The sequence below is a fragment of the Limanda limanda genome, chromosome 19 (genome assembly GCF_963576545.1).
Source record: "Limanda limanda chromosome 19, fLimLim1.1, whole genome shotgun sequence".
In the NCBI taxonomy this organism is placed as follows: domain Eukaryota; kingdom Metazoa; phylum Chordata; class Actinopteri; order Pleuronectiformes; family Pleuronectidae; genus Limanda; species Limanda limanda.
The window spans coordinates 3,769,294-3,779,332 of record NC_083654.1 but is presented as its reverse complement, the minus strand read 5'-3'; the positions used below and the strand labels follow the sequence as shown (position 1 = coordinate 3,779,332).

The window sequence follows — 10,039 nt, the reverse complement described above, 5'->3', positions numbered from 1 at the left end:
TTTAGCAGGATCGTGGGATTAATTGACAGAGAGCAGTGAAGCGTTTTGGAATCCTGTGCTGACCAGACCTGATGAAATTAGCAGTTTGAAGAAAATACTAAATAATCACAAGGTAAAAAAAAAAGAACTGGTTACTTTTCAGGTTTAGAAATGTTCACGCCTCATACATCAGACTCAAGTGTATATAATGACATGCGTGTTATGAGACGGACAACAGTCCCACCTGTTGGAAAGAACTAGAGTCTACACTGAATGATTTAAACAAAGTGAACTTTATTTAATTATAATGAGAAGTGAACATATGCTTTACACTGAAACTGAGTGTCATACAAACTTTTTAAAGGTAATCAAAAATGGTCCCTCGGAACAACTTGTGTGCAAAATATAATAAACCACTCTCTGTATAAAACGTGGAACATGGACAAAGTTTTGCAAAAAAGAGATAGCTAGAAAAAGTAGATGGCAAGAATTTTAACGGCACGTTCCATAAAATCGGACTGAATAAAAAAGGTACAAACGTCACAAATCTTACAGAGATAACCACAGATTCATTTGGTCTTTCCAATAAAGGCACGGAGTGCTGGCAATACTAAAATCTAAAACAGTGAAGGAAAAATAGAAAATAACCCGAGTCAAGATACTATGAAGAACTATCTCGAGTGAGTAATTGCAACGCAGTTACAGACAACTGCAGACATTTCCAAACGAGCAACAAAAAACAACATTTGGGCAACTTGTAAAGTGGCTTAAAGCAACAAAAATATATTTCCTACCCTAAATGGCTTTAAAATAATTTTGATGGTACACAAACCTAATATTCATTGTATTATTTATTATGCACCATAACTACATGTTTATTTCAGATTAAAAAAAAGCATTCTACCTTATTTTGGCTTCCAAATTTAAATGTGTAGTTGTCATCATTGAAAAACTCAAGGAGAGAAATTTGAAGCTAAAGCTACGTTTCCTCACAGTGCAACAGCACGAGGCTGTAGAACCAGTGTTGACAGACTTCACGCTGTTTAGCTGAAGTCTCTGTCTGGGAGCACCAGCGGGGCCACCAGGGTCCACAGGAAGATTCCCAAGCCAAGCCAGCTGGAGCCGATCTTCACCCAGACTGCAGGCATGCTGGTCTGCATGGCGTGGTAGTCGCTCTCAGGCCTGGTGAGCCAGGGACAAGGTCAGAGGGAAGTCGGCTTTGTCTAACTTTGTTGGTTCAAAAATAAGGAATAGCAGATACTTACTTGTACCAGTTGGTGAGTGTCATCATGATGTAGAGAGAAGCCAGGAAGAGGCTGAAGTGAAAGAAGGAGTAGCTGTAGGTGACTCCGTCCTCCTCGTTGTCCACAGCCCGTCGCACTCCGTCCTCTCCGTTAGAGGCATCGAAGTCGGCGGTCAGACCCTGGCCTTCCTCAGTCTGCATCAGCTTGTTCACCTGGGCGTTGTTGGAGGAGCGGATGCTGTGGTGGATGAGAGCACAAGGACTCGTCTTGACTTACAGTGACAAATGCCAGGACATGAAATATCTGCCTCAGACATTTGTTTCATTGCAACACGAATGACAGTTAATTCATTCTGAACATCTCCTTCCAGTTCAGTTTGAGGTTTAATTCATTTTGTTCCCAGGTTGATCGAATGTTGGAAAACACATTAATGCTCCCAATCTCTTTCCTACCACATCCCAAAGGATCTCTAATGAATTCCGATCAGGAGAATGCAGAGGAAGGTTTGAGACGACTTTGACTTTGTAACATGGAGAATTATCTTGCTGGAGCCAGGACATTATGAGATGGAAAACCACATGCAGCCTGGACTGTTGACACAAGGCAGGTTGTCTCCCTGGATTAGTCAGTCTTCAGCCTCAAATTTCTATTTTCTGGACGTGTTGTTCTCACTCTGAGGTGCTTTTCAGCTCACCACAGTTATAGGGAGTGATTTACTTACGTTCTCCTCTCTCTTTAACAAGCTGTTCCTGCCCACAGAGCTGCTGCTTACTGGGTTTTTTCCTTTTAGGTTTTTGATGGCAAAAAAACCCTCTTCTGACTAAACTCCAGGGACTATTATGTGTGAAACTCCCAGGAGATGAGCAGTTTCAGAAAGTCAAAGTCGCTGTGATAAAATTATTTCTCAATTCTGATGTTTGATGTGAACATTCATTGAAACTCCTGTCCTGCATCCTCCCTTTTATGAATTGCAGTGTAGCTACATGATGGGCTGATTGGATTATTTTAGGTATTCTAACTAAATTGCTCAGTTAGTCTATTTATAACATTTACTTTCAGACACATAAATTAAAGGAAAGAGAGTAATAGAGAAACAGTATGTCAATGCTGCTTTGTCAATACATGATTTGTATTAAGATGAAATGTCTGTCTGTACATTTTCTAACTGCACAAATCAATTAAGCACAAGGTTAAATGACTTGACTTCCAGTATCCATTGGCAGTGTTTTACCATTCCTTCTCTGAAGGCAATTTGGCTGATTTTACACTTGTGATGAGACAAAGACAACAGTGGTGACGGTAAAATACCTGGCATAAAGAGTACAGAACAAGAAGATGACCAATCCCACAATGCTTTGTGCGTCCCACCACTGGACATTTGGAGCAGCCGGGGTAGGAGAAACGGGACCTGGTGCTTGGGTTGGACTGCCGGGCTGGACCAGACTCAACAGACTGGGGTTACACTGTCGGTCTGAGGTTGGAAACAGAAATCAGTGCAAATAGTATCAGGTAATATTTAAAGCCACAGAGGTTTGTAGTTTGAGGTTTTGAATAAAATTATTCTGTGACTCTGACTAATTTAGACTTACTGGGGTTGTTGGTCATGGCTGACCAAGTGATGTACATGGTGTAGAGGGTGATGAGGGAGGCCTGGAGCAGCCCTGAGCTGGGCTGAAGCTCCTGCAGAGACATGAGGATGAGTCAGAAAAGAAATCCCTGTGCTTCTCAAAACATACGTAACCCCTTAGTGGATTTGTGTGGAGACAAATGGTAATTTTTTTTTACTGGCTTGACACCTAAAATAAAATAAAGAACATTTCTTTCTGATATGCCCCTGTGAAATAGATAAAATGTTAAATTATTCAGAATTGTATAGTCTTTCACTAGCTTTATTTTAGTTAGGTAATTGATCTCATGTAAACTCTTAGTGCAACCTCAACACTGAGCACACAAGTGGAGACTGCCAAAAACCTCAGTTCACCTCTGATCATGGTAACACATTTGTTTACGCCTGTGAGTTACATTTAAGGCTAATCACATGGACATGTTATAAACTATCCTGTGAGCACCACAGCTTCCTCCAGTTTGAGCTGTGTTGCTTGTCATGCAACTTGGCTCTACATGGTAAGAAACTGCCCTTTACAAGTCAGACATGATAGTGAGCCTTCTTTCAGATGGCAGAACTTACAAGAGCATCGGTGAACTAGTAAACTAAACACAGTTGCAGCAGTGGGGTTCAGGAAGCGCCATACAACTAATAACAGGGTGCAGTGGTGCTTCTGACTTGACTCAAGGATCAACTGTGGAAACTGGTGTATAAGACAACGAGACACTGTATGAAGTAAAATGTTATGGTTTGAGTCCAAGAAGAAAACTATTACTCATGAGTCAGCACAAAACTACAAGAAGATATTTTGCCAGAGAACATGAGAAGAGGCCTGATGCATGTGGAAGGACTTTGTCTGGTCACATGAAACCAAAAGACAATTGGTTTGGATTGTGTTGAGTGTTGACGGTGAAACAGGGAGGCGGGAGTATGTTGATGATACAGGGCAGCATCACTAATGTGTTTTGTAAAGACAGAAAAAAGTGTTTCCTGTCCCCTGACTTGGCTCTTATAAAAAATAACTTGCATACATACAACAACAAAAACCTCCAGCAAAAGAGCATCTGTGAAGAACAACACTACAACTCTCCAAAGATTAATGCAATGCTGGTATCATGCATGCCTAAGAGGATCAAATCTCTCATCAAAATAAAATCAGAAATCTCTATGCCTTTCATCACAGATGTTTTCTTTTGTGTTTTTCAATTGAATTAGCATTATTCTTCTTGAGCTTGGTCGACAGACAAATATATTTTATTAAATTGACAAGATTTGTAACTATGTAGCAATATTGTTTGGATCACAATATTCTCTACCAGTCCATAAATACCATAAGTCTACATTACCTGAACTTTGGGAAGAATGGAGACGATGGACACAATGATGCAGAAGATGAAGTTGAGGCTGATGAAGACCTTGTGCTCGGTGCAGTCGTCAGGTTTGGTGTAAAACACGTAGAAGAGCACGACAGCAGTGAAAGCCAGGGCGTAGTGGATGATGGTGAACGACAGCAGAGCTGCGAGATAAACAAACATCAAGGTCATTATCCGAATGAAACCTGACAGTGAAACTGCAGCTGGAGTCTGGTGAGTGTTTCAGATTGTTTGCACTGGTTAGTTCTATAAAACATGACTTTCCCATCAAAACTCACACAAAGTGTATTTGAAGCAGTTTTGATTTATTACATAACTGCTGTGTAATTTGTCAGTGTCACCGGCACATAAAGGCTAATCTGAATTGTAATTCAATGTTCCAGTTACACACACATCTATATGATTTATTTACAGAGGTATAATTAACTTTTGCAGAGCTGTATAACGTGAGAAATTGCAGGGAAATATTTGATGGAATAAAATGGGAAAATAAAGAAAAACACACATTTTCTACTTGCACTTAAAGGTTTATGTCAATAATTGGGAGAGTATTTGGCCTTTCTACCTGCAAACCAGCACTTGGAGTTACCGGTCTCTGCCCTCTCCAGCCAGGACTGGTTCCAGGAATGGGCAAAATCCACAAGCAGGATGAGCTGGATGACGATGAAGATGAAGGAGCCCACCATGCCGAAGTAATACCACACTGAGAGCACACAGAAAAGAAGAAACACTCAGGGAATTGTCGGTTTTTAAACATTCTAAACTTGTAAGTTCTGATATGATTCAAAGACTTTCTGACCAAAGAACAAGTAAAAGAAAATGTTATTCTAAGCAAACATTCACTGCCAACTGTATTATTTAAATCATAGCAATAAAAAACAGTTCAGTGGGATCATGGGAGTTGCTCTCATCACCACTGCTGTCAAAGCTGCCAGATTCTGAATAGTTCAGGAGTTTGTTTGTTTTGTTTTTTAACCAGTGGCTGAATTATCCTCAGAGGTCTACTCCTCCTCTCCAAAATAGACACATTGATTAAATCCTTTAAAAAAAAACACTGAATAAAACAGCTTCACCTTAAAAATCTGTGTTTCTCTGATGCTGTTTGGAAAGACAATGGAATGACCTGTGCCTCCGCAAACATTTGCTCAGCTTGTTTCTCTGATGATTCCAGACATTCAGGGGAAAAAAACTTTATCCAGTAAAAGTATTTAGTTTAAGCAAAATATCTAAATTATGTCTTTAATGTCTTGTAAAAATAAGAAAAATTGATAGAAGGTCCATTTAGACTCTTCTGGCAGACAAAAACAATTGAAAGGGGACACGATGTCACAGAAAGTTGACGAAATTAAATTGAGAGATTTTAACAGCTTGAAAACTTTGGGGAAATATAATTACACAACTCAACAAAATATACTACACAAGTCTGCTGTTTTTAGACAATTTATGGCAGGCGAGTAAAAGCTATATCTTAAGAAATCTGCAGACTCTACCGAGAAGGTGTGACAGGGGCTGGTGGATTCAAATAAAAATAAAAAAAGAAATAAAAAAATAAACACAACAATGAATCAGGCTAAAACGTGTGTCCTAGCTTCTCACCTGTATTAAATTGGCCATCTGGAATGAAGAAAGCTCCCACTGTTATGCCGACCAGCACCAAGAATTTGAAGAACCAGAAACTGGCGTGAAACAAAATAAAATGTTTTAACTCTCAAACCTTTTATATACAGTGTATGGGGTAAACACAATCTTAAGAGAAAGCATTGTCCATGTTTGGCCACCAGGGAGCAGCATTCTCTCATTATACACAGAGCTGAACCAGAGGTGCAACACTTACCCATTCTGGATGGAGGCTCGAGGGTCCTTGCTGCTGCGCACTCGGATCATGATGATGGAGAAGAGGAAGAAGAAGCAGGCCATGGCGAAGCACATGCGGTACACCGACTTGTAGCCCACGACGATGTCACAGTTCACCTTGTTCTCTATGCCAGGTATGGACGTCCCGCCAACGCAGAATCCTGGAATCTGACAGGGTGAAAACGAATTGGTAATAACATATGGGTTCAGAAATGCTCTTATGTGATGATTAACGGTACCTGATGCAACAGCCCTATATCCCCACGTGGATAATTACATTAGTCCTGAACCAGGCTTATCCTAATGTACCTTTTTAAGATGTTCTTCCATGCCTGGGAGAATCATTATAACAGAGACCAGAGTCCCGAGCAGCAGCAGGAAGGAGAAGGCCAACCGGCTTATGGTGGAGTTGAATGTTGAAGGGCAGCATGATGACAGGAGGCAGGAGGCCGATCCGCACAAACAGGACGCCTGGAGAAGGGGAAGGGAACAAATTAGCAGAGCATGCATAAAGATCCATATTTTATGAACATTGCGTACACGGCTCTGTGTTGTGGGATAATCAGGGTAATGCATGCATGGCTTGCAACAATGAATGTGGAGGAAGAAAAGAAGAAAAAAACATTTTGTCTGCTGTCAGGGGCAACCACCGTCCTGCTTCAGCACATGTCCAGAGAAGCAGAGATAAATGATGATTCAAAGAGGCAGTAATCGGGTTTGCCACAATAATAAATCTCTGCCTCTCTCAGTTTTTTACCAAGCAATGCCAAACAGGATCACAGAGGATTCCTGTAAGATTCAGATTGCGTCTGCTGACAAATATGTGAAGCACTGAGGCAGAGACTTACTGGAGTGGAGATCATCCATCCTTCACTAGACACAAGTACATGAGCACAAGCTTCTACAAGAAATGAATGCTGCAGCTGCGATGTGAAGAATCCATTCTCCATGGTTCAAACTGGGCTGTCATACTGCCCAGGGAACAAAGAACTCCTACAAAAAAGCTCCAAAACAATCAAGGCAAAAACTGCTTATAACTCTAAGTTTACTGACGAGTATTACGAGGAACTCATAGTGATAACAGGGAATATTAAACATCAAAGCACCCATATAATGAGTCAGAAGATTTATTTTACAACAATGAAAAAAGGCTGGTGATTAAACCCCCATATTTTCTGGTTCAATGTATCTTTATTACCACCAAGGGGTAATGAATTCTGCAGCCAGCAGTAACCACATAATAACAATAAATACATCAACAATATAATTACATCACAGTGAGACATTTAAAAAGGTTGATGGACGCAAGGACCTCGACTTTTTAAATCTCTTAATTCTGCCAGACGGAAGCAACAACAACTCAGTAAACTGTGGGTGATTTAAATCATCTAGGATGGTTCAGACCTTCTTGAATCCGTACAGGTGCCAAAGGTCATTTAGGGTCATATAAGCAATTTTGCTGAACACATTTACAATATATCCTACAGCCACTCCTTATTTTAGAGTGCAAGCGCCCCACAACAGCAGATGAAAGAAAACAGATTTCATAAAACAGGAATAAAGTGTGCAATTGACATTCAAATGACGACACATAAAATAAAAAACACATGCACTGATGAGCTTTTCAACACATGGCATCAACAGAGGCTTGGAGATCAGCTTGTCATCAGTGACGGTGCTGAGTTATTGTACTGCTGCACCAGCTCAACAGCCTGATCATTAATCAGCAGAGGAGAGATAAAAATAAGATTCTTCCTAAAAATCAATTTTCATCTTTTAGTCTTGGACACATTAATGTCGAAGAAGGACAACTTGCACCAGTCCATGGTCCAGGATTATCACTACTGAGAGACAGAATGACTGAGTCGTCAGTGAACTCTGACACACTTCTGCTAAATGTAGCCACCACCAGCACCATTGTTATCGTCAAAGTCCACAATTTAAGTATTAAACACTGTCCAGTACTTAAAGCTGGCATCCTATAATATCTGAATTATGTCAAAACTCTGCCAGCTTGTACAATAACTCCCTGTGTTTAGAAAACACTTCACAAGAGAGCAGTCATAGTGGATGTAGCACTAAAACCGAGATATTGTTAAGACATTCGTAGCAAAAACTGAAGTCCAGCTTCAACACTGAATCACAGCTGATGTTTGGAGGATAACCAGAGAATCTGTAGAAATCAAATCTGCTTTAGATCGGCGGGTTTGTGTTGGTTTAGAGCTGGGATCTCTCATCAGTGACCTTACTGCACTCTGAGAAGCAGTCTTGGAGGTTAAAATTTTCCACTGTTTGGCTCCTGCTAATAGACTCGTTGGAATATTCGGAAGTTTCCTTTATTGTCATTTTGCTGCTTTTGAATGGAAGTTGACAAAGCCACAGTTGTATTTTCCTAATAAAAAGGCTATTTGACCTAAAACCAATTTGTCATTTACAGTTAGTAGAAACCATTTGGACGAAATGACAGCTAGAATGTCAAATAATTTGTTCAAAGATGGTTTCTATCATTGTAGGTAATGCGTATCACAGTGATGTATATTTATTTCCATATTCATTTTACCAGGAAATTTGTTTTTTGTGAAACGTCATAATCGACAGCCTGAGACTGACTTGTGATTGGACCCCGCAGTTCACGTGAGCAAGAGGGCAGGGTCCTTATCTGAGATATTGTTTACAATCTATGTTCTCTATCAAAATATAACTGAACAGTACCTGCGTTCATCTTCACTGGTCATACATGTGACATGTATAACAGAGAACACAACTATTATATATACATTTGCTCACAGTTTAGATAAAAAAATATGTAAAAAGGAAAACAAAACTAATGACGTCATAGGTACGATTCTGGGTTAACCAGGAAGTAGCGCAGTTCAAAAAGACAATACAGATGTAGCATTTAAGTTTGATAAATGTACGTGTTGCCTGTTGAAACATTCAAACTTTGATTTCATTCCATTTAAATGCTCTTAACGTAAATGTAAAATATCGGTTTTAGTTGTTTTCACGTGACGTCCTGTCGTCGACACCCGAAACATCATCAACAAAACTCGTGACTCTGCTGAAAACAAGTAAACTTCGCTACGTTGACAGTACGACTGGGATCCGTGTACTCACACAACTGGCGAGGGAGCCCAGAGCTAAACAAGCACCCATGTTGGTTCTTCTCAAAGCGACGAACTGTCGGAGACGATTCTGGAAAACTTAAGGAAGAAACCCAATTTAAAATGGCGGCGTCAAGTCCTTTAAAAAGAACACAGGAATCCTCCCACCCCTTTCAAAATAAAATAAAAATAAAAGGTTAGATTACCAATCAAAGGCAATCAAAGGCTGCATATTTTCTGCGTGAAGCGCAACTCTGACAATGTCACTCCAAATGCTATACTCCACTTTAACATTATATGTGGTTTTTGTTATTCAGCTAAAATCAACGTTATATTTCATTTAATTGTATTATTGTATGTATTGGATTTCAAATTAGTCAAACCTTAATCTAATGATTGTCTTGTTAGTCTTATTAACCATCTGATGTATGCTGGTGATTAGTTTTCATTTTTTCTTACAGTGCTGGTTCACAGTAACTGATGGTGTGCACTATGACAATTAACTTTATAAAAAGTGTTGCCCTGATTGTTAGAAGCAAAGGGGATCAGACACCTAAAGCCACAATGCCGTTTAGAACAAGCTCTAGTGAGGATGGAAACCACTGGCGTATTATTTTAACAGCTCATTCAATTTCAGATAATTTTGTATTGTATCGATTGTTTTGGTGAAACATTTACTAGTATGTATAGTAAACCAAGCTTAATATGTATAATCCCATGTCTAATGGAGTAGAATTGTAAAGTTCTAAAGCAGTGTCAGTTTTCCCTTCTTAAGACACACTTGAGATTTAATTTTCCTAATTCTGTTCATACCACATTTGATTTTATGCATTCAACTGTTTTCACCTGTTCCAGTTTAACACTGATCATTTTTTGAAT

General features: G+C 39.6%; 1 protein-coding gene across 1 annotated transcript; it reads right to left on the bottom strand.

Moving 5' to 3' along the window:
- Positions 1-253: 253 nt before the first annotated feature.
- serinc2 (serine incorporator 2) lies at positions 254-9,286 on the bottom strand. Its single transcript, XM_061092422.1, has 10 exons — positions 9,174-9,286; positions 6,366-6,527; positions 6,037-6,224; positions 5,799-5,878; positions 4,768-4,905; positions 4,176-4,345; positions 2,813-2,903; positions 2,532-2,694; positions 1,245-1,460; positions 254-1,161 (listed from the first exon to the last, which is right to left on the bottom strand). Exons 1-10 carry the CDS (start codon positions 9,210-9,212, stop codon positions 1,023-1,025), a joined length of 1,386 nt encoding a protein of 461 aa, XP_060948405.1. The 5' UTR covers positions 9,213-9,286; the 3' UTR covers positions 254-1,022.
- Positions 9,287-10,039: the final 753 nt, after the last annotated feature.

Excerpts from the sequence above, each read along its gene's own strand:
- serinc2 (XM_061092422.1), bottom strand. The coding sequence starts at position 9,212 with ATGGGTGCTTGTTTAGCTCTGGGCTCCCTCGCCAGTTGT. Across the intron at positions 2,695-2,812 it reads AGCCATGACCAACAACCCCA|ACCGACAGTGTAACCCCAGT; the intron begins GTAAGTCTAAAT and ends TTCCAACCTCAG. Across the intron at positions 1,162-1,244 it reads ACACTCACCAACTGGTACAA|GCCTGAGAGCGACTACCACG; the intron begins GTAAGTATCTGC and ends CTGGCTCACCAG.